The sequence below is a fragment of the Stegostoma tigrinum genome, chromosome 29 (assembly GCF_030684315.1).
Source record: "Stegostoma tigrinum isolate sSteTig4 chromosome 29, sSteTig4.hap1, whole genome shotgun sequence".
Classification (NCBI taxonomy): domain Eukaryota; kingdom Metazoa; phylum Chordata; class Chondrichthyes; order Orectolobiformes; family Stegostomatidae; genus Stegostoma; species Stegostoma tigrinum.
In genome coordinates this window covers 38,622,460-38,647,715 of record NC_081382.1, presented here as the reverse complement: position 1 = coordinate 38,647,715, position 25,256 = coordinate 38,622,460, and the positions used below count along the sequence as shown (strand labels likewise).

General features: G+C 40.2%; 1 protein-coding gene across 3 annotated transcripts in view; it reads left to right on the top strand.

The window, feature by feature from the left end:
• The first annotated feature begins 7,891 nt into the window (after positions 1–7,891).
• The window catches only part of qsox2 (quiescin Q6 sulfhydryl oxidase 2), a 78,259-nt gene continuing 60,894 nt past the window's right edge, over positions 7,892–25,256 (top strand). The window contains exons 1-2 of one of the 3 annotated variants that reach the window (XM_048558745.2): positions 7,892–8,218; positions 11,195–11,332. In XM_048558745.2, coding sequence (XP_048414702.1) covers positions 7,963–8,218; positions 11,195–11,332 — 394 coding nt within the window. In that variant the 5' untranslated portion in view covers positions 7,892–7,962. Of the gene's footprint in view, positions 8,219–8,895; positions 8,915–11,194; positions 11,333–25,256 lie in introns of those variants that run through there. The other 2 variants (XM_048558746.2, XM_048558747.2) reach the window with 2 other exon arrangements.

Sequence of the window (25,256 nt, the reverse complement as noted above, 5' to 3'; positions counted from 1 at the left end):
GAGAATACAACAGGAGAAAGCCTTGCTTCAATTCTATAGGCTCCCAGTGAGACCACACTTAGCATTTATAGTTTTGTTCACCATAAGTAATGAAGCACATACTTGCCTTCTTTTTATTCATTCATTACCCATCTCTAATTGTCCAGAGGGCTGTTAAAAGTCAAATGCATTGCTATTGGTCACATGTAGGCCAGACTAGGCTCGGATGGTCGATTTCCTTCCCTAAAGAACATGAGTGAACCAGATGAGTTTTCAACAAAAATTGGCAAAGGTTATATGATTGCCATTAGATCACCTTTTTTAATTCCAGATTTTTATGGAGTTCACATTCTCACATTCCACAAGCTGTGATGGTCTGATTTAAACCTGTGTCCCCAGAACATTAGCCTGGGATTCTAGATTACCGTCATATTACCACTATGCTTGTTTTCCTGTAGTGAAATTTCACTAGATTGATTCTTGGAATGGGAAAGTTGTCTGTGATGACAGGCTGAGGGAATTGAACCTACATTTGCTGAAATTTGAATGAATAAAAGCTGATGTCATTAGAATTGACCAGATTCTGAACAGGTGTGACAGGTTGGACGCTGAGAACTTTGGCCCTGCCTGAGGAATTCAGAATGCGAGAGTAGAGTTTCAGCATCAGGAACTGATCATTTGGTATTTCAGTGAGGAACACTTTCTTCATGCAAGGTTTTCAAATCTTTCAAATTCTCTACCCCAGAGGGTTATAGATTGTCCATTGTTAAATGTATTTAAGGCTGACTTTGACATACGTTTAGTCACTCAGGGCATCAATGGATATAGGGAGTGGACAGGAAAGTGAATTTGAGAAAGAATATCAGCTACAAATGTCCTGAATGGAGCTCGGGCTCAAGGGACTCAATAGTCTACCCCTGTCCCTATTTTTGAGGTTCTAAGGTTCAGGATGCTGACTCTACTTCTTCTCACCTCACCTCCACTCTGACAAAGATCAGTTAATTAAAACACATTCATTCTGGATGTTTGTGACTTTGGATCCCACCATCCACAGGGCCAATGGGAAAATCAATTTCCAGTATTGTCTTCTAAGAGGAGGTCAATTTTTAAAATACAAATCAGATTTGCCTGCAAATTAAAATTTCCATGCAACTTGTAAACGTTTTGTAAAACATGAAGGAAAATATCATCACAACTCCAAAACATGTAATTGTAACTTTAATTGTATATAATTATAACTATTAAAGATAATAGTCAGTATTTACAATGGAAATGCTGTTTTGAAGCAATTCTTAAACCATTATAATCATATAAATGTACAATAATAAGAACATGGTGCTGACAAGACAAAGGCGTTAGCTGATATTATGAGAATGAATAGTTTATTTTGCTTTTGCCCATTGATGCTTTTGGAAAGATTACCCTTCCCAGTCTTGGCCCTGTCCTGTGCTAACAGCTTCGGGTTTTGTCTAGGTTTTCCAACATTTAAAAAAAAGATTTTCGAGTTATTTCAGTTCATATACAATGACATTGACCATCGAGAGACTTAAAAGACTTAATCACCATGATATCATTGCAACAGGAGAGCATCTAGTTATTAGAAAAATTAGAAAACAGAAATGGAGAGACAGCAGAATTGTAGAAAGAGGGTGGTTTTAATGTTCCATATTGGAATGAATAACCATAATTGTTTTTCCAAATTGTTCAACTCTCCATTTGGTCACTCAAATGCCCACTTGAGAGATTTTATCTGCAAGTCTAATTTTTTTTTCCAAGCACAATATTTTCAATTATCCATGCAACATTGTTTCTCGAAGTGTTATATTAGTGATGTAATCCCAATAGGAGTTGACACTAGGACTTGTCATACTGCAGGTATTAGTTTGGGATCAATATGTTTTATTATACACATATTATTTTGGGACTAGGACCTTCTGTGCCACAGTTGTTGGATTGGGACCACAATCATTCATATGACAAATATTAGTTTGAGATCATGAGCATGCATGCAACAGGTAGTGGTTTGGGACCAGAATCTACCAGACTACAGGTATCACTTTGACACCAAGACTTGGAGCAAGCATTCCTGATGGTTAGGCATGCAGAATTCCGCACAGTTTGTGCTTATTCCTTCATTTCTCCTCATTGTTCAATTTGACTCTTACATGTTGACTGTCTGAAGAGTTAGTTCAGTCACATTGTCACATTCCCGGGCAATTCATTAGTACCTTACTCCACACCAGCTGCAGCTGTCCTGTAGGCAATGTGGAATTGAAACAGTCTGAGACTTCCTGGAACTGGCATTATATAGCTTGCAGAAGTACAAGACAGCTTCAACTCAGTGATTTCAAATCCAATTTAAATTGGGCTGTAATTGTTTCATAATTAACTATTCTTAAAGTCTTTATTTTTTTCTAGAATCATTCACAAAATGGCCTGTGCTTTGCTCAAAATCAATAATGTCAAGTGATGAGCACAAGTGACCAGCCATTGGAGAATAACTGGGTGAGAGACAAGATATGCTGTTACTCACCCTTTCTCCACTGACCTCAATCTTTGCTTTGTACTAATTGAATCTGAAGAAACTTGAGATGTGAAAAGGTTTTCCTGAACAGAATGTTTATTCAAGATTAGGCTCAGTATTGGATTTTATGAAGCTTTGCTGTTATAGTTTTAAATTTAACAAAACAGCTTTCAGTTGTTGATGTTGTCCAGGGCAGAGTAGATATTCCTTTAAGATATAATCAAGATGCATACATTCTTAACAAGTTGTTTCTGTCATTGCCAGTGATTGTTAGCCATTTGGTACTTGGAGCATCTCACTGTTAAGTGATTCAACAAATTTGATTTGGAGTGATTTCTGTAAGATGTTTTTGTATTTTATTTAACTTTTGCTTTTCTTTGTGTTAAAGATTTCCTTTTCATGATACATTTACAAAAATATCTCAATGTATAATAATGAAGCATATAATTTATTCTGAAATTATTTCAATTAGTTGCTCAATTGCAAAATAATAGCTGCATTACTATTGTAAATATTGATACTCAGGAAAGCTATTTTATTTAATACATTTCCTTTGTAAAAATCTGATCAAAATTGTAAATGAATGTATTTTCATATGAAGTAAAGTTTGCAGTGTTTTATTAAATGGTTAAAAATAACTTTGCACTTATTTGCTCAGTTCAGGATTAAACATTGTGACTTTTATAAAATAATCTTTCACAGTTTATGGTGAGTGTATTAACAAAGGAATGTTGCCTTTTGTGCTTGAATTACCTCCAAACTCAATTTGAAATTCTTGAATAAGGGGTGCAAAGTGAAATATTTATTGCATTTTTCTGAAATGCTCTGTACTGCCAATGTATTTGGTTAAACAAGATATGAATCCCTCCTCGATAATAAAATGTGAGGCTGGATGAACACAGCAGGCCAAGCAGCATCTCAGGAGCACAAAAGCTGTCTGATGAAGGGTCTAGGCCCGAAACGACAGCTTTTGTGCTCCTGAGATGCTGCTTGCCCTGCTGTGTTCATCCAGCCTCACATTTTATTATCTTGGATTCTCCAGCATCTGCAGTTCCCATTATCTATGAATCCTGAAACATTTCATGTGTCAGCTCTACTACCCAAATACCTTCTAAAAATGTTTTGGCATGTGCTGAAGTAGTGATTTTTCAGTCTGGTAACATCTTCAATTGTGAAACAATTCGATGAATAGTTTAAATGCATATAATAATGTCAGAGATTGACATAATACCAAGCCAACATGCAGAGTTGCCAATGAAATGTGAACTGTGGCTTCTCTTGATGTTGTGTGAGTTCAGAATTTTTCTGATCAATTGATTCTGACACAGCATGGCCCTATTCACTGATGGCAACACCATGACCTATTTTATTTGTCAATGGGTTGTGTCATCACTGGCAGGGCCAGTATTTTCCACCCCTTATTTCCCTTGATAATGTGACCGGTAGGAACACAGATATGACTGATTCAGAGATAATGGGAACTGCAGATGCTGGACAATCCAAGATAACAAAGTGTGAAGCTGGATGAACACAGCAGGCCAAGCAGCATCTCAGGAGCACAAAAGCTGATGATTCAGGTCTAGACCCTTCATCAGAGAGCTCTCACTTTGTTATCTTACACAGATATGACTGTTGGCTGATGACAAGATGAGGATGAGGCAAAACAAATTGTACTGGATTGCATTGTATCCTGACAAAACGGAGCCTTTGGGAGGAGAACGAAAATTGGAATTTTGTTTTTGAAGCGCTAGAATTGCTACTGAAATACTGATGCTCCCATTTGATATCTCTCAAAAGGAGATTATTTGGTCCATCAAATTTGTAATGGCACTTTTGTTGAATCATTCCCCTGCACTTGTAAAGATCTGGAATCGTTTTCTTTTCAAGAATTTTGCAATTACCTTTGCCATTCTCTGGTTCCATCACTCCTTCAAGATCATTGCATATGGTAATAATGTGTTTTGTTTCTTAAACAATTAAACCATCTCATTCCCATCTCATCCATGGTAGCTGCATTTAATGCTCAAATGTGGTTATGTTCTCAAAATATTACCATGTGCTTTTAAATGTGACCATGTCGCTTTAGATTTCAACACATCTTTTTATATATGAAAATTCCCCCTTACGTGTGGCTAAGCCCTCCAAATGTGTTATGTTCTTTTAAGTGCAGCCTTGCCCCTCTTTCAGGTATATTTATCTCATTAGATAGAACTATGTCTCTTAAAAGGATATTTCTGCTGAGAAAAAAAGGGCAACGTCCTTTCAAAACATATTCTTGTTCAGTTAGATGTGACTACGCCATTTTACATGTTAAAATATCCCTTTGAATATGCCATAAGAACTAGGAGCAGGAGTAGGCCAACAGGCCCCTCGAGCCTGCCCTGCCATTTAATAAGATCATGGCTGATCTTTTTAAGACTCAGCTCGACTTACCCGCCCACTCACCATAACCCCGAATTCCTTTACTGTTCAAAAATTTATCTAGCCTTGCCTTAAAAACATTCAATGAGGTAGCTACAACCGCTTCACTGGGCAGGGAATTCCACAGATTCACAACCCTTTGGGTGAAAAAGTTCCTCCTGACCTCAGTCCTACATCTGCTCCCCTTTATTTTGAGGCAATGCCCTCTAGTCCTGGTTTCACCTGCTTGCAGAAACAACCTCCATGCCTCCACTTTATCTATTCCCTTCATCATCTTATATGTTTCTATAAGATCTCCCCTCATTCTTCTGAATTCCAATGAGTATAATCCCAGTCTACTCAGTCTCTCCTCATAATTCAACCCTCTCAACTCCGGAATCAACTGAGTGAATCTCCTCTGCACCCCCTCCAGTGCTAGTACATCCCTTCTCAAGTAAGGAGACCAAAACAGCACACAGTACTCCAGGTCTGGCCTCACCAGGACCCTATACAGCTGCAGCATAGCCTCCCTGTTTTTAAACTCCATCCCTCGAGCAATGGTAGACAAAATTCCATTTTTCTTTTTAATTCCCTGCTGCACCTGCAATCCTACTTTTAGCGATTCATGCACAAGGACACCCAAGTCTCTCTGCACTGCAGCGAGCTGCAATTTTTCACCATTTAAAACATAGTCCATTTTGCTACCTAAAAGTTCCTATCAAAATGGATGACCTCACATTTATCAACATTATACTCCATCTGCCAGACCTTGGGCCGCTCACTTAGACTATGTATACGCCTCTGCAGACTTTCAGTGTCTTCTGCACACTTTGCTCGACCACTCATCTTCCTGTCATCTGCAAATTTTGACATACCCCACTTCGTCACCAACTCCAAATCATCTCCGTGAATTGTAAACAATTGCGGTCCCAACACTGATCCCTGAGGCACACCACTAGCCACGGACCGCCAACCAGAAAAACACCCATTTAGCCCACTCTTTGCTTTCTACTGGTCAACCAATCCTCTACCCAAGCCAATACATTACCTGTAATACCATCAACCTTATCTTATATAGCAGCCTTTGGTGTGGCACCTTGGCAAACGCCTTCTGGAAATCCAGATACACCACATCCACAGGTTCCCCATTCACCACCACGCAAGTAATGTACTCAAAGAATGCCACCAAATTAGTTAGACATGATCTACCCTTCATAAAACCATGCTGGATATTCCCAATGGGACAATTTATATCCAGATGTCTTTCTATTTCTTCCTTAATGATAGATTCAAGCATTTACCCCATTACCGAAGTTAAGCTAACTGGACCATAGTTACCTGTTTTTTGTCTACTTCCTTTTTTAAACAGTGGCGTCACATTGGCTGTTTTCCAATCCGTGGGAACCACCCCAGAGTCCAGTGAATTTTGGTAAATAATTACTAGTGCATTTGCTATTTCCCCCGTCACCTCTTTTAGTTCCCTGGGATGCATTTCATCAGGGCAAGCACATTTATCTACCTCTTAGTCCCATTAGCTTGCCCAGTACTGCCTTCTTAGTGATAATGATAGTTTCTGGGCCCTCGACTGCTATAACCTTCTTGCTATTAGTTTTCGCCATGTCATTTGTGTCTTCCACTGTGAAGACCAACTCAAAATAACTGTTTAATGTCTCATCTATTTCCTCATTCCCATTTATTAAATTGGTCTTCTCATCTTCAGAAGGACCAATGTTTACCTTTGCCATTCTTTTACGATTTACATATCTATAGAAACTTTTGATGCCTGTTTTTATATTCTGAGCTAGTTTACTCTCATATTCTATCTTTCTTTTCTTTATAACTTTTTTTGTGGCTTTCTGTTGGCCTTTAAAGATTTCCCAGTCTATTAGTTTCCCACTACGCTTTGCTTTTTTGTGTGTGTTTATTTTCAATCTGATAGTTTCCTTTATTTCCTTTGACATCCATGGCTGGCTGTCTCTCTTTTCCTACAATTCTTCCTTATCATTGTAATATACTTCTGCTGAGCACTGTGAAAAATTGTTTTGAAAGTCCGCCACTGTTCCTCAATTGTCCCACCATAAAGGTTTTGCTCCTATTCTACCTTAGCTAACTCCTTCCTCATTCCTTCATGGTCTCCTCTGTTTAAACACAGGACATAGGTACTGGATTTAACCTTCTCACACTCCATCTTTATTTTAAATTTGACTTTACAGTGATCGCTCCTTCCAAGAGGATCCCTAACTGTGAGGTCGTTAATTATTCCTGCCTCATTAAGTAAAACTAGATCTAGGAAAGCTTGCTCCCTCGTAGGTACCATTACGTATTGTTCAAGGAAATTATCATGAATGCATTCTATGAACCTCTCCTCAAGGCTGCCATGACTGGCCTGGTTTGACCAATTGAGACGTAGATTAAAATCCCCCATGATAATTGCTGCACCATTTTTACATGCATTAGCTATTTTTATGTTTATTGCCCGTCCCACCACGATGTCATTATTTGGTGGCCGAGAGAACACCACATCAGTGACTTCTTCTCTCTGCATTGTGCCTTGAATGTGTCGATGTGCCCTTAAAATGTAGATTTGCCCCTTTAGACATGACCATGTTTCTTTTGTATGTCGAAATATCCCTTTGAACTATAATCTTGTCCACTTACATATGACTACATCTCCTTATTTGTTGAAATAGCCCGTTAAAAATGTCCATGTCGCTTTAAAATGTAGACCCCCCTTTAGAAATGATGATATTTCGTTACATGTAGAAATAGCTCTTTAAATGGGGCCGTGTGCTTCTACAATGTAGGCAGGGCTCCTCTAAACGAGATGCTGCTTGGCCTGCTGCGTTCATCCAGCTCCAGACTGCGTTATCTCGGTGTCACCTTCCAACTGTGTAGCGTTTTTTTTGTGAATGAGAGGTTGTAGTTCGAGGCAGCTGTTGCTTGGTTACGGCGAGGTGTCCTCGCCCCGCCTCCTGGGTGACGTCACGGGGGCGTGAGGAGGCGGTTGAGCGACGAAGTATCTCGAGCGAGGAAGCGGCGGGAGGTTGGCCGTTAGGAAAATGGCGTCGTGCGGCCGTGGCAAGTGCCCGTTGCTCCCCGCCGCCGTCAGCATCTTCCTGGCACAGCTGCTGTGCCACGGCCACGCCGCCCGGCTGTATAGTAGCCAGGACTTGGTGACCGTTCTGGAGGCGGATAGTGTTAAGGGCCTGCTGGTGAACTCGTCGGCCGCCTGGGTGGTAGAGTTCTACTCGTCGTGGTGCGGCCACTGTGTCAGCTATGCGCCCACCTGGAAGGCACTGGCCCGGGACGTGAAAGGTGAGGCAGACCGGCGGGGAAGAATTGCATGGCGAGACCTGTCATTTTGGCATTTTACAGTGCCTTTCCGTCTGCTTTTACTGGTGCTTTTTGCCCTCACCTGTTTCGATTCTTGGGCTTTTACTTCTACATTTGCTTAAGCTAGTATGTAAGTACTGGTTGAAGGCGTTTATGCACCATAATGTGTGTGTGTATATTCCTCAGTGATTGAAGAGGCAGGACTTGTCGACAATGGTTAGTAAGGCATGCAGGGTACTAAGCCTTGTTGACATGGATATAGTTTATTTGTGAAAATATACTTTTCATAAATTATTTACTAGTACTTCATTTGAGTGTTGGTGCTTAGGTGCTCAATCCAAACGCAAATTTGACCAAGAGTGATCAGAAACTACGTAAATTCCAGTTCAAATTACGTGAGGTTGCCTACCTTAGCCGTGTATGTGATTTGCTATGCAAATAACTGAACAGCTATCGAATCAGGAAATCGGAAACCATTAGAATTTGCTGAAAAAACGCAGCAGCTCAGGTTTCTTCTGATTCAGTAGTTCTTCCTTTCTGAAGAAAGGTTACTGGTCCTGAAACTTTAACTCTGCTTTCTGTCCACAAATGTTTTGTGGCCTGCTGAGCTTCTCCAGCAATTTTTGATTTGATTGAGAATTGCTGTGTTTGTGTGTTGAGTCGTACTTGGCTAAACAGGTATCTGTTCGTTATTGCAAAATTTTTCAATGCTTTCTGTGTGTGCTGTTGAGTTAATATACAAGAATCACAGCATTACTGTTAATCTTATGTTTACATTTGGACTAAGGTTTTATTGCTCAATCTTATCATTTTTATGACCCATTACTGTTTGGTCAGCATATGCAAAGATTTATCTCCCTGTACCGTAACATGTATTTTGCAGTTTACTATGCTTTTGAAAACAATAGTTTAACAAATAGAACAGAAACAGTGGCATTAACGTTATGAGCAAGTCTGCATCATCCTGAATAAAAACCAAAAGAATTGCATATGCTGTAAATCAGGAGCAAAAACAAAATTGTTGGAAAAGCTCAGTAGGTCTGGCAACATCTGTGGAGGAGAAAGTCGGATTTTATAAGTGTATAGTTTTTCACACAGATGCTGTCAGACCTGCTGAGCTTTTCCAGCAACTTTGATTTTGTTCTACTTCATCCTGTTTGGTCAAAAAGACTTTAAGATCTGCTTATCACTAATGCCCTTCAGAGAAGGAATCTGCCATCCTTATGTGATCTGGATTACACGTGACTCCAGACTCTCATCAATGTGTTTGACTCTTAACTGCTGGATGGGCAATAACTGCTGGCTGAAATAACAAATACCATAGAATCCTTGGTGCAGAAGGGGACCATTTTGCTCATCGAAACTGCACTGACCGTTCAAAAAGCACCCCACCCCACCCCATCCCTGTAACCCCGCATGGCTAATTTGCCTAGTCTGCGCATCCTTGGACACTGGGAAAATTTTTAGCATGGCCAATCCACCTAACCTGCATATCTTTGGACTGTGGGAGGAAACCCACACAGACTGAGAATGTGCAAACTGCATGTAGACAGTTGCCCAAAGCTGGAATCTACTCAGGTCTTTGCTGGTATGAGGCAGCATTGCTAACCACTGAGCCCCTCTGCAGTGATGGATGTAATTGTGATCAGCTGCTACCACAGATTCCAAACCTTTAGAATAACTGCAGTCCCTTCCATGACACTGAACCACGTTGTTCTCTAGGTCCTGACGAAGGGTTCTGGCCTGAAACATTGACTTTCCAGCTCTTCTGCTGTCTGGCCGAATAGGCTTTCCAGCATCACACCTATAGACTCTGTTCTTAAGGAGTTCCTGCATTCACTCCTGTAGCATTGGCAGTTTTTCTATTCTGAGCTCTTGGCGGAAACTGGGGAGTCGTAATCCAGAACCCCAGCATAATGCTATGGGGACATGGATGTGGCATCAGGTAGGGATTAATTTTGAATTGGTATGGGGCTGATCTCAGTTATTATGACAATTAATTCATCAACACTTGCCCTAAAAATCCACCTTTTTAAAATTCACTTATGGGATGTGGATGTTGCATGCTGACGCAGCATTTATGGCTCATTTCTAGTTGGACATGAAAACGTGGTGGTGAGCTGCCTCCTTAAACTGTTGTAGGTAGACTGTAATGCCATTTGGAAGGAATTCCAAGATTTTGGCACAATGAAACTGACAATTTGTTTCTAGGTCAGGATGGCGAGTATCTTGGATGGGAACATGCAGGTGGTAATGTCACCATGTAAATGCTGTCCTTTTCTTTCTAGATGGAAGTGCTTTCTCCAGCTCCACCCTTCCTCTGTCTCTTTTTTCCCCAGCTCGCTTCACCCTCCCCATTTCTGCTCCTCTGTTGCCTGGCCCTGTTGTGTTCCTCCAGCTCTGCAGTGTTGTTTCTAAGTAGACCAACTGTGTTTTCCTCCAAATCGTTTATGTAGATTACCTGGTTCTGGTTGGTGTCAAACTGCCTGAGTGTTTTTGGAGCTGCCTTCGTCCAGGCAAATGCAAAGTATTCCGTTAACAGTTCTGACTTGCGCCTTGTAGATGATGGCTCTGGGGAGTCAGGAGCTGTGTTACTTGCTGCGGGATTCCTCTTGTCTGACCTGTTTATGTAGCCACTGTATTGGTATGGCTAGTCCTGTTGCGATTCTGGTTAGTGGTAGCCTTGTGGGCATTGATAGTTGAGGTTTAGTGATACCAATGCTGTTGAATGTCCATGGATAGTGGTTATTGTGTTTTTGGAGATGGTCATTACCTGGCGTTCCTGGGGTGCAAATGTTCCTTCGAACTCTGCAAAGCCGAGTTTCATGCTGTAATATCCTGTAGGGAATGAAATCTGTTGATCTCGTTTGGCTTACAGGTGATTAAGTTTTGATTTGTTTGCAATTTACATAGATGATTTGGAGTTGGTGACTAAGTGGGGTATGTCAAAATTTGCAGATGACAGGAGGATGAGTGGTCGAGCAAAGTGTGCTGAAGACACTGAAAGTCTGCAGAGGCGTATACATAGTCTAAGTGAGCGGCCCAAGGCCCAGCAGACGGAGTACAATGTTGATGAGCGTGAGGTCATCCGTTGTGGTAGGAATAACAGCTAAATGGTTAAAAAATTGCAGCACGCTGCGGTGCAGAGAGACTTGGGTGTCCTTGTGCATGAATCGCTAAAAGTGGGATTGCAGGTGCAGCAGGTACTTAAAAAGACAAATGGAATTTTGTCTATCATTACTCGAGTTTAAAAACAAGGAGGCCATGCTGCAGCTGTGTCGGGTCCTGGTGAGGCTAGACCTGGGGTACTGTGTGCTGTTTTGGTCTCCTTACTTGAGAAGAGATATACTAGCACTGGACGGGGGTGCAGAGGAGATTCACTTGGTTGATTCCGGAGTTGAGAGGGTTGGATTATGAGGAGAGACTGAGTAGACTGGGATTATACTCAATGGAATACAGAAGAATGAGGGGAGATCTTATAGAAACATATAAGATGATGAAGGGAATAGATAAAGTGGAGGCATGGAGGTTGTTTCCGCAAGCAGGTGAAACCAGGACTAGAGGGCATTGCCTCAAAATAAAGGGAAGCAGATGTAGGACTGAGGTCAGGAGGAACGTTTTCACCCAAAGGGTTGTGAATCTGTGGAATTCCCTGCCCAGTGAAGTGGTTGAAGCTACCTCATTGATTGTTTTTAAGGCAAGGCTAGATAAATTTTTGAACAGTAAAGGAATTAGGGGTTATGGTGAGTGAGCGGATAAGTCGAGCTGAGTCTTAAAAAGATCAGCCATGATCTTATTAAATGGCAGGGCAGGCTCGAGGGGCCTGTTGGCCTACTTCAGCTCCCAGTTGTCATGTTCTTATGATTCTTAAATGCCTTCTGAAAGGTCCTAGCAAATCTCTCATTTCAAAGCTGGTTCGAGATGTGCATAAAATGCAGGCCTTTGTTATCAATGTTGATGTTCCTGTGGCAAAATATTTTCAAAGCCCTCAACTCAGCCTGGTGTCAGACTTGACTAAGTCCTTAAGCTCCAAGTTGTGAATTCTGAAAGGAGGTGCAAGGGGATGGACACGTGGTGGGGTGGGTAAAAGAGTGAGAGAACAGATGGAGACAGATCCCAGAGGCGGGTGTAGACAGTTTCGCAAACAAAGGGAAGCATAATGATGTGTTGAGAAGGAAGAAAAAACTATTTTTCAATCAGTTGTTCAGAGGTTAAGCTAATAAGTTGAACCATAATAAATAGGGTGAGAATAACCACCTTTTATTATGATGTGTCATAGATCGTAGAATTACTCTAGTGCAGACAGGGGCCATTCAGCTCACCAAATCTGCGCTGACCCTCCAAAGTATATCACTCCCACCTTGTTCCCATAATCCTGCATTTCCCATGGCTAGCCTGCACAATAGTGGACACTGCAGGACAATTTAGCAAGGACAATCCACCTAACCACATCTTTGGACCATGAGGGGAAATTGGAGCATCTGGCAAAAACCTATGCAGATATAGGGAGAACGTGCAAACTATATACACAGTCACCTGAGGGTGGAATCAAGGCCAGATCCTAGGCACTGTAAGCAACAGTGCTAAGCATTGTACTGCCCTTCAAACGGAATAATTCATTCAAAAATCTTACATGTGAGAAAGGAATGCAGTGAGTTATGAGATATCATTGCTTCATTTCAGTTAATTCCTTTTACTGTTCCATTTGAGGTTGCTAATTTGGAAATTTTCTTTTGCACAGTGGTAGGTAGACTTAGTTGTGTAACTTCATCACCTACTGTCATGCTCTTATTTAGGTTAAGTGCTTATGGGGCTCTGGATTTGATTGTAATCAGCATTTAGTTGCTCTTGTAGCAAAGTTTGGATCGGCTAGATGTCAGTAATAACAAGAATTTTATACAGTTAGCAAAATGTCTTGCATGAGATGTTTTGCAGTTAGTGCTGTTGCAGAGTTTAAGAAAAACTGCCTTCAGGGTGAACTAAGTTGTGGAAAGTGTTTCATTGTCGATCTCAAATGAAAAGTAATCGTGATCTTGATTGACACATCAAAGTTTTTAACTTGCTGCTAATTCTATCCATATGTTATTGGGCAGGCTTCCATTTTTGTTTTGCTAATGTTTGTTCTTGGTCCCTAAATTTTGGATGGTGGAAGTGAATTTGAAATACTGTTTAGTTTTGGACTTGGATTTTTGAATTTGAGCAGCATGTGTGTTGCTTGTTTCCATTTAACAATTTTATGATGTTTGTGATCTGGTGATTTTATTTTGAAACAATGAAATTTTGTGGAGGGCAATGGACTTCCGTTTGCATGGGGATGATTTTAGGACTGAACAAAGTAAGGAATTGTGCACTTCACTTTCAATTTAGAAAGTCAAGGATGGATTTTTTTTCATTTATCATTAGGGAAGCACCCATACCTTGGAAAAATATCTTTAATGTCGTTTTGGAAGTTCTGTAATGTTCTTGGCTGAAGTTGAATGTAACACAGTTACTCCAGAGAGAGGTTAGTTTAAAAAGTTCAAAATATTAAAATATTCAAAATTCTCATTAAGGAGTCTAGGAAATGATGAAGACAGTGATGTATGTTGTAAACCTTGAAGGGTTATTTGAAGCTGAGAGTATTTTAAACTCAGTTGTACGCTGATTTCGGAAAGCGTCTCTTGTTCTCAAGATTGGGTAATCAAGCTACTGATAAAATAATCCATATGGATGTGATTGAGAAAGGAATTCCATCTAGTTTGTGTTCTGTGAAGGTGTGTTTTTGGATAAATAGTGATATAGTTTTTAATGTGATTTGAATTTGTTATATGTAAATAGTTTTATTGTATGTCATAATTTCTTGTGCATAATAAACTTCTATTTTGTTGTCAATTACAAATCTGCAACATTGTGCATTGATGTTAATTGAGGGATCACCTTGCTAAAAGTTGTCAGATTTCAATCTGAATTGGAGTTGTCCAATATTAACATCAGCAGGGATCATGACTTTGGAAAGCCTCATAATAATGTTTTGCACATTGCTGTAGGACTGCATCAAATCTGCTGAAAGGAGTAGAAAGTTACTGGTGAGACAAACTGGATTGTGATTAGTGACTACACTTTAGAAGAAAGATCACCCTATTGCTTATTTACAGTAAATTAGTTTTGGAAATATGGTTACTTTTCTGTTTGAAATTACATCACGGATACATTTCCTGGGGGTGTGAACACTCTTAGGTCTGATCTGGTAGTCTAATTCTCATTGCTTAATCTGTTAGAATGGAAATTTTCAAGTTTGTTGAAACACAATGGTGAGTTAGCACCTTTTTTTGATTTTATTTTCATTGCCAAGTTTTGGCTCTGCTTTTACACAATTTGTAGGTAGTACTTTTCCTTGGCAGTGCCATCATCAAGGAGGATGAGATTTTATTGGCGATAATGGGAACTGCAGATGCTGGAGAATCCGAGATAACAAGGTGTGGAGCTGGATGAGAACAGCAGGCTAAGCAGCATCTTAGCACAAAAGCTGATGTTTCGGGCCAAGACACCTCAATTGTGTTTAATGCATGTTGTCAAGAATAATTGATTATTGGTTACTTGTTGCAGATTTACCTTATTTAAAAACAAGTGCAGCCAGTTTTGCAATTTTTATCCAAACTACATTTTTTAAAATCTAACTTTTTTGATCTTGGCTTTAAACACAACTTGATGAACCCCAACCACCTCCACACCCACTGTGTTTCTAAAAGCTGATGAGTTTTGAGATAAATGACACTGCTCCTGATTCTGTAAAGCCTTAAACAATCTATCCAAGTCGGCATTGGTATGGAATGTGTTACACTAGTCTGGATGAGTGCAGATCTAAAAGCACTGAAGATGCTCAAAGTCATCCATGACACAGCAGCTGTTTTAACTGGCAGTATACCAATCCCTGACAGCCCATGGTCGGTGTGTGTTCACTTTACAAACTGCACTGTGGCAACTTGCTGTGAGTACTTTGGAGTCTACAAATGTCTGACTAATCTGACCTACACTGGACTTAACAAAGTATGGTCAGAAACCCTGGTATGGTCTCAAGCCCCAAAGCAGCGCTGCCCTCTGTCAAGCTGTCACTGTGTTGATAGCAGCTGTGCCACTGTTCTGATGTGTCCCAATTTTTCCAGGCCCCTCATCACCCCTGATCTCACCTGTTCTCCTCACCACACCGTGCAGGTCCCACTGAGGGACAGCTTTCAAACCTTGCAGTGGAGTTACAGTGGGAAGGATTGGCTTAGAAAGACAATGGCAGTAGGTGCATGGACACATGACCTTTAAGTGCCTCTCCAAGTCACATACCCCCTTTTAACTGTGAGCCATCTCATGGCTGAGAATCCTAGGAATCTCTACACAAAAGTGCTGTAGGTGTTGCTAAATTCTGTGGATTTCAGTTTAGGAAGATGGCTGACCACCTTGCTGGGAAATGATAAATTGACAAACTGTGTCGCTTTTACCAGTGATGCTCAGATCCTAAAATAAATGTATTTTTAAAACTAACTTGGGTTATAAAGAGGATTTGGAGGTGAAATACTTACTCATTGGATAATACCACTTTGACCTCAATTATAACAATTGAAATACAAATAAGTATTCAGTTTTATTTTGTGCAATCTTCATGGAACACCTGAGAACTAATTACAACTCCCAAAAATGTTGTTAGTTTTGTTTTGAATGTTTGATACTTTGGACTCTGCACCACCACTTTTTCTGTATTTTTTAATCTCTTTTTTTCCTTCTTCCAACTCTGTCTGCTTTGAAGATTGTGAACCACATTGAACAACACTCACTGGTGTCCAGACTCCATTTCTTGACACACAAGAAAGACTACCTATGCAAAGCTATAGATAGTAAGAACCTTTTATAGGTGTGATTCGACCTAGGAAGCTGTTTGAAGTTAATGTTTTCTGTAAACAACTAGACTTTGTATAACAGCCAAATGATCTGAGGTTGACCACAACTTCAAAAGAGCGGATTTCATTGTCACCATTTATTTCCAACATTCTCTATCACAGTCTCAAATTAGTAGTGTTGTGATTTGGGTTGAAATTTTCTGAATCTTTCTGAAAGAGGACCAATGAAATATTCTTTTTTAAAAAAAAGAACTGCGGGTGCTGAAAATCTGAAACCACAGGTCTGGCAACATCTGTGGAGAGAAAGCAGAGTTAAAGTTTGAAGTCTGACGACCCTTCTTCTAAAACACTGATTTCTATCCACAGATGCTGCCAGACTTACTTAATAAGATTTATTTCAGAGTTTTCTGTCTAGTGTTTTGTATATGCTAGAATTTTCGAATTTCCCCATCCCCCGACAAAAAGGCATTTGCAAATAAATCTTGTTTTACGTTTCAGAACCACTGGATAAATAGAATGCTTACACCGCATAGTGTTGAATTCAAAATGAACTTTGCCTTGTTAATTGACCATTAAGTATTTACAGTTACCCGCTTTTAAAATTGCTAAAATGAAAAAGAATTTTGAACAGTGGAGATATGCAACAAATAAAAACCAAATTGCTGGAAAAACTTGGCAAATAAGGCAGCATCTGTGGAGAGAACCCAGAGGTAATGTTCTGGGTCCAGTGACCCAGAAACGTTTATCTTTTTCTTTCTACAGATGCTACCACCGATTGGAAATCAGTTTGATAACTGAGCATACGATGTTTGTGAACACATGAGAAAGATATTGGCATTAGAAAGTTCAAAAGTCACGTCAATATCAAATGAAAAGCAGAAAAATTGAACACGGCCAAAACTGTCCCATGGCAATGAGCTTCAGATGTTCTTCCTAAAACATTGCTATACCCTTTTCCTTTTAGGGGACTAAAGTTATTTCTCTCCCACTGCTTTGAATTCAGCTTCATTTTTTTAATTCATCTGTGGGACATATGCATTGCTGGCCTGCCAGCCTTTGTTGCCTTTCCCTAGTTGCCCTGGGAAAGGTGCTGGTGAGCTACTTTCTTGAACTGCTGCAGTCCATGTGCTGCAGATATGGCAGTCTGGCTCTTAGGAACCAAATTCCAGGACATGGACCCAGTGAAAGGGAAGGAACAACAATCTATTTCCAATTCAGGATGGCAAGCAGCTTGCAGATGGTGCTGTGCCCATGTACCTACTGCTGCTGTTCTTCAAGATGGAGGTGGGTTTAGAAGGTGCTATCAGCAGATCCCTGGTGAATTTCAGTGCTGATGCACACTACTGCTACTGAGTTTCAGTGGTGGAGGGAGTGATTGCTTGTCCATGTGGTGCCACTTAAGCGAGCTGCTTTGTCCTGGATCGTGTCCAGTATTCCTAGGGTCTAACCAGCTGTTATGTTGTCTCTGTATTTGTAGAGCGAGTCAGTTGAGTTTCTGGTCAATGGTAATGCCCGAGATGTTGATATTAGTGATGGTAATTCCATTGACTGTCAAGTATGGTTAAATTAGTTACTTTCTGTATAATTGAAATGATTATTTTGAATTGGAGTTTAGAGTGAGAAATGATCTTCTGGAAATGTGTGTGATCTCTGAGGATTTGAAAGGGTGCATTCTGAAAGATTGTTACCCTTTTGAGAGAAACTAAAGCTAGGCAGTACAAGTTTGAAAAGAAAATATCTCGTTTGACAGCTGAGAGCTTTTTTGTTCAGGGCTTTATTAGTCTGTAAAGTTCTCTTACTGAAGAAATAGTGTGTTGTGTCATTTTAAATTTATTCAGGATTGAGCTGATAGACCAGGAATTCCAGGTTAAGGAAGCCAGTCAGGCAAGTGGTGTTGACACCACAGTCAGAATAACCTTGTTTTATCGAATAGCACTACAGACTCAAAGGACCAAATGGCCTATTCCCATTGCCTGGTTCTATGAAATGCTTTCCTACACTGATATGCAAAGTATGTGCGATAGTAGTGTATATTATTAGATTGAAGCACTTATCTGACTTTTAATGTAAATTTACCTACTACTCAGTCAGAGAATACATAAAAACGTTTTTAATGTCATTTGATAATTATTGTAATAAAGACTATAATGCTTTATGTTCAGAATGCTCTAGTAATTTGCTACTTTATCAGTATATTCGTACGATGTGTTTGCCCCATTGTCTTCTCTTTCCCACTCTATGCCTAAAAATTCCTTGTGTGCAGCTACGAGTGTCTAGAATTTAAAAACAAACCTGGCTCTTGCCCATCAAAATTGGGAGTCATTATAGCCACAGCTTACATTGTTGAGTGATGCCCTATTTCTAGTACCATGACAATTCCCCCTATTCATTAAACTTGTGGATATAGGCAGGTGGAAGCAGGCAAGTGCTGGGAAACGAGTTGCCCTGAAACCAAGCTTTTCATTCCACTGTGTTCATGCAGAAACTGTTGCCCCTTTGTGTTCAGTGTGAATTGATGTCCATCTGCTGCTGAAGACTTGTAATTGGGGCTGGTGCCTGTTTTGAGTCACTGGACTGTGATGCAAAGGGCAAATATATTGGCCGCTTTCTTGAATGCTTAGAATCGATGAGTGCTTTAACAAGAAGCTGCCTCATTTTATGCATTTTTATGGTACAGCAATTCAATATCAAAATTGTGCCTCGTTCTGGCGGCATGCATCCATATTGACACCGGGTCATTTGATACCTTTGTGTGCATTTCTTTTTGGAATCAGGTTTGAAGATGTGAAATGACATCTGGAAGAATCTCACATTCATTTTACACGTGGATTTGTTTTTCTCATATATACTTTAATCTTTGTTTCTAAATTAATTAAAATTGTGTAGATCAGTTGAAGATTCTATTGGTTAAGTGGATTAGTGACCTTGAAGTAAAAATAACCGCAGTAATTGGAAAAAGCTGATTCAAAAACAATCACAAGGTAACTGTGCTGCCTGAATGTTACATTGTTTATTGCCTGATAAACCCACAACTCGTACTATGGACATGAGAGCAATTTGAAAGTTGGTAACCTTGAAGCTGGCGGAATAAACTTTGCCCAAGAGTTTCAGAACAAAGACTGTACTGTATCACCTAACAATGCCAAATTAGCTGAATTTTCTTTTGCAGTGTGATCTACAATTGCAGTGAAAATTTCCAGGCTGCTTTGTCTCCTTTCTTCGAAAGACAAAGGAAAGTAACAGTTGTGAAATGCATGTGTCTTGCTTTTCTGTTCTGTTTTCAATTTCGTGGTCTGTGTTCTTAATCTATTTATCAGTTCTGATAGAGGACAATGATTTCAATCTGACCTTTATTCCATATACACTCAGTAGGAAAGATGCCAGCTGGTGTCAACAGCTGGTAATTCCCATGTTCTCATACCGGATTAGATCTTCTGTGCAGGCATGGCGAGGAAGCTATAACTCTTCTAAAGTTTGGAGATTACTGTTAAGCTTTTGCCATGGTAGTGTGCCACTGTTGGCACCCTAACAGACATGGGGCACCTTGGCGTAACAGACCCAATGGCAAAATGTTCTCACTCCAACTTCAGTTAAAATATACACCAGCTGACACTTTTGCTTGAAATATTTAGACCCACAATTAAATGGATCTGATGAGTAGTTACCTGATTTGCTGTCTTTGTTTGAATAGTGTTTTTTTTTCCATAATGTTCATTTTGCTACTACCCAAGAGCAACAGGCTGGTCTTAAAGCTCGCATCATCCTCCGACACTTCCGCCATCTACAATCCGACCCCACCACCCAAGCCATTTTTCCATCCCCACCCTTGTCTGCCTTCCGGAGAGGCCGCTCTCTCCGTGACTCCCTTGTCCGGTCCACACTCCCCTCCGACCCCACCACACCAGGCACCTTCCTCTGCAACCGCAGGAAGTGCTACACTTGCCCCCACACCACCTCCCTCACCCCTATCCCAGGCCCCAAGATGATTTTCCATATCAAGCAGATGTTCACCTGCACATCTGTTAATGTGGTATATTGTATCCATTGTACCTGGTGTGGCTTCTTCTACGTTGGGGAAACCAAGCGGAGGCTTGGGGACCGCTTTGCAGAACACCTCCGCTCGGTTCGCAACAAACAACTGCACCTCCCAGTCACGAACCATTTTAACTCCCCCTCCCATTCCTCAGACGACATGTCCATCATGGGCCTCCTGCAGTGCCACAATGATACCACCCAAAGGTTGCAAGAACAGCAACTCATATATTCTGCTTGGGAACCCTGCAGCCCAATGGTATCAATGTGTACTTCATGAGCTTCAAAATCTCCCCTTCCCCCACTGCATCCCAAAACCAGCCCAGCCTGTCTCCGCTTCCCTAACCTGTTCTTCCTCTCACCCATCCCTTCTTCCCACCTCAAGCCGCACCTCCATTTGCTACCTACCACCTCATCCCACCTCCTTGACCTGTCTGTCTTCCCTGGACTGACCTATCCCTTCCCTACCTCCTCACCTATACTCTCCTCTCTAGCTATCTTGTTTTCTCTCCATCTTCGGTCCACCTCCCCCTCCCTCCCTATTTATTCCAGTTCCCCCACCCCATCCCCCTCTCTGATGAAGGGTCTAGGCCCGAAACGTCAGATTTTGTGCCCCTGAGATGCTGCTTGGCCTGCTGTGTTCATCCAGCTTCACACTTTGTTATCTTGGATTCTCCAGCATCTGCAGTTCCCATTATCTCTTAAATCTGCTGTTGCTTTAAGTTTTGAAGTGCAGAACAACCTGACTATGATTGCTGTCAGTCTTCTCCCTAAAGGGTTGATGGCTGGGGAATATACGCACCAATTAGATTCAATCTCTTTTTATCAGTGGAAAAGATTCCCAAAGGTGCAACTGCACAGTGATTAAGGTTTATTGCTGTTTGTTTTTCCAATTGCTTGTGTAAGTTAGAATGAGAGACACAAACTTGTACCTGAGCAACATCAAAAATTATTTGTTTTCAACATGTGCTGCCAAATCTGACTGACACACAGCACTTTTTCACATGGCCTTTAAATCTGAAGGCAAATTGATCAGTTTGGTTACAGCTGTGTACAAAATCGTACTCTTTGCATTCTGTAGGCCAAGGAGTACAACTTAATTTTCCAGTTGCCAGTATAGACTCTTTGTTGATCATGGTCCCAAGCCTTTTTTTGACCTCTTGCCCTATGTTTTGTTTGCTCAAATGTTGTAAATATGCCTGGAGGTTCCTAAAAGTAAGATGTAAGAGCAGAAGGCTATTTGAGTGCAGTGAGTCAGCTTTTTCATTCAATGAGATCTTGGATGGTCTGATAATCCTCCATTTCACTTTCTTGCCATTTTCCCCACAATTCCTGATTCCTTTGATTCATAGTCACTCTCAGCATTGAATACATTTTATGGCAAAGCCTCAACAGCTCTCTGTCATAAAGAATTCCACTGATTCACTACCTTCTGAGAGAAGAAAGTCCTCCTCATCTCTGTCTTAAATGTGCGACCCTTTATTCTGAGATTATGCCCTCTGGTCCTAGATTCTTTCACAGTGGGAAAACAACCTTCTGCGTCTACCCTTAATTCCCCAAAAATCTTCTGTGTATCAATAAAGTCGCCTCTTGTTCTAATATTTTCCAATGGCCACAGGCTCAATTAACTCAACCTCTCAAACAGTTTCATACTTGACATCATGAGCCTTCTCTGAGCCTCCACCCATGCCTGTATATCTTGGATAGCAAGGCTAAAACTGTTTTCGGTATTTCAGCTGTGGTCTTCCTAGTGCCTTGTGCAGTTTTAGCAAAACATCTCTACTTTGATACTCCATTACCTTTGAAATAATTGGCAACATCCCGTCTGACCTTCCTTGTTCACTGCAGAATTTGGATAGCTTTTTGTCATGAACGGGAACTTCTAAAACAGTCTTCTGTAGCTTTCTATAGTCTTTCTCAATTTAAGTAATTAACTCCACTCTGATTTCTGCCAAGGTGTATGATGTAATTTCCCCATGTTATGTTCCATCTGTCTGTCCTTTGTCATCTTCACTACTTGCTTCCCACCTATTTTCATCATCCACAAACTCAACTAGAATGCATTCAGTTTTCTCATCCAAGTCATCAATATATACTGTTAAAAATTGTGGCCCAGTAGTTAGAGTTGCCGTCCTGAAAATGTCCCCTTGTTTATCCCAACTGTCTTTTATGAATTAGCCAATCCCATATCCATGCTAATGTACTGTAGGCTCTTATTTTCAGTAACCTAATGTGTGTACCTTGTCAAATACCTTTTGAAAGTTCAAATGTATTACATCAGCTGCTTAATTTATCCAGCTTGTTACTTCGCCAAAGAATTATAGTAAGTCTCAAATATGTTTTCCCTTCAGGAAGCCTTTCTGACTCGCTTGATCATATTACGTACTTCTAAATGCTCTGCTATTACATCCTTTTTAAAAATATATTAATGTTTTATCCCAGTAAACAGATGTTAAGTTAACTGGCCTAAAGTTCGCATTTTTGAATAAAGTGCTATTTTGGCAGCTTTCCGATCTGGAATCCTTTTGAGATTCTAATAATTCCTAGATGATGAAGGTGTTACACTTTTGTTGCTCTTGAAGGATCTAGACCAGTTCACCTAACTTAAATTGCTGATCAGCTTTAAAGCCTTCTAGGTTTGACATCTGAAGTAGTACAAACTGAACTCTGTGTATCCAAATATGGTAAGATCAGCTGCATCTTCTGATTTATTCCCCTCAAGTTCAACCAGACGTATGGGCGCATGACTGGATTTCTTGAGTTTGATTTTGCTTTCGCTCAAAGGTACAAAGCTAGCTATGTGTTTTACTTTCTGATGGTATAATTCTCAACAAGTTCTTCGCTGCATTGTGATGTTGCCAGATGTTATAAACATCCAGATGAAACTTCTTTTAGTAATTGTTGCCCCATCAAAAAGTTTTGAGTCAAGTTCATGTGAGAGCTTTTAATACATGAAGAAAAGACAATGTGCAATTTGTATTTAAATAAAAAGCATCACAAAACTAAAATTCCAAAAAGAAACGTTAATATTGTTGTTTCTATTGAGATAATTAAATTCAGACGTTGCTATTGATTTTTTTTACAAGAACATAGGGATCTCTTCACGTGTAATCATAAAGTTGCCTTAATTCCCAGAGTGAGAGACACAGTATGCTCAAAACAAATCTGAAGTGAGTCTAGCAAATCACAGAATTATGCAGGTAATGTTGAGGTATCATGAACTTCTATGGTTAATAGTTACATATCAAGTTAAAAGTTTCTATGAAACTAGATTACCATGAACATTGACCTATGTTTGTTGAAGCATGTCTGTCAAATGTCTACAGTGTCATCTTGTATTTGTTATTATAAAGTTGAGCTGGGCAGAAGGTACATTTGCTCACTTTATTCAAATTACAGCATCCAGCAAAATGAGCCATTAGGCTGAGTATTTCTTTGGCTGTTTTACTTATCAGAGATAACATTCTACATGACCATGCACATGTTTAAGCAAGAATCTGTTGGATACAGTTTTTGTGTGTGCATCGAATTTGTGTTAGCGAAGTCGTATCTTTAGAGTTAACAATGTTGTGCTTGTGACCTGGTTTTGTCCTTGTTTTAAAAATATACATCCTGCTGTAGGTTTTACTGAAACGCGCCTTTGAACTATATGTTCCTCTGACAATACCATATATTTGGAACATGGTTACTTCACACACCTTTCATGATCTCAGGGTGTCCCAAAGGAATTTAAAGCCAATGAAGCAGTCATTGTGAAATGTTCTAATGTAGGCTTAATTGACACTTTTTTCTGCATAACTTCTCCATTAAAAATAGTTGCTGGTGAGTTCTGTTCATAAATAGGTGCTTGCCACTCCACTCCAATCAGCAGTTCCAATGCTGATAATCCATTGGATCTGTTGTTCCCCCAAAGCTGTCATTGCAATCCATACCTTGAACATTTTGCCTTTTTTGCCTTGTCCATGAGTTGTGTGTGTTTTTTTTTGAGGAACTGAATCTCCCCTTCCCCTTGTTGGCCACCCAACAGCGTGGTATGTTGTACCCGTGAGCAAAATATTCCTGATTTGGAAAAGTCCTAATGCTAAATTTATGTTGAATTGCCCCAAGAACTGCAGTCAAACACTTGATCACAATTGCTGTTCTGTTCTTGTATAGAAATGAGATTCATGTTCCTGCTCCACCATGAAGCATCACAGTTAACAAGGGATTCTGACCAGCTATTTACTTCAGATCCAGTCACAAAAGCCAGTGTAGTGCTATCTGCAACAAATATGATTTCACTTAGTGTATGTTGAAATGCACCTCACATCACAGGAGTTTTGGGCACAATCATTCCATGGCTTTTGTAATACCGGAATCATGATGTTTATTGCACAAGTAATAATGTGAATCCACCTTGAGCCAGCTCAAAGATCCAGTATACCCAAATCTGAGAACGATATCCTTTTCCAGTGCAGTTGTATGTTCTTCCAGTCAATATGAAACCATGTTTTATGACCCATCACGTCTTTACAGAAATCAACTTGATATAGCAACTGTGTTTCCGAAGCAGGGCCCCGACCCGAAACGTCAAGCTTTCCTGCTCCTCTGCTGCTTGGCCTGCTGTGTTCATCCAACTTCACAGTGTTATCTATATTTCTGATCCATCAGTTTCTGTCCACGTTTTTGGGTAAAAATGTCATTTGTGTTTTCAATTGAGCATTTTAAGTAATTCCACCTCTTCCAATAGTTTTAGCATTATTTTAACTGTATCCTGCAGCTCCTGTTGTGCAAACACGCTCGATCTGCACAATGAAAGTTGTTACTATTGTTGCCTGCCTTTGACGCTCGTAATGATGCTGCACATTATGAATTTCAGCATTCCTGATGATAACTGGACTTAATTATTTTCTAGTACTAATTTCTGATATAACTCCGTGACCCAACCAATAAAAATTGGCCATATCCTCCGAATGAAATGTTTGCTCAGTCATTATCCACTGCAAGCTCTTTACTTTGTCAGACGTAGATTGGAACAAATAATTCAGCATTGAGTAATAACCGAGATGATTCATTCAGCTATCTTGATTCTAATAACTACCCAGTAAGACAATCAATTTGATTTTTCAGCTAAACTTCTAGCA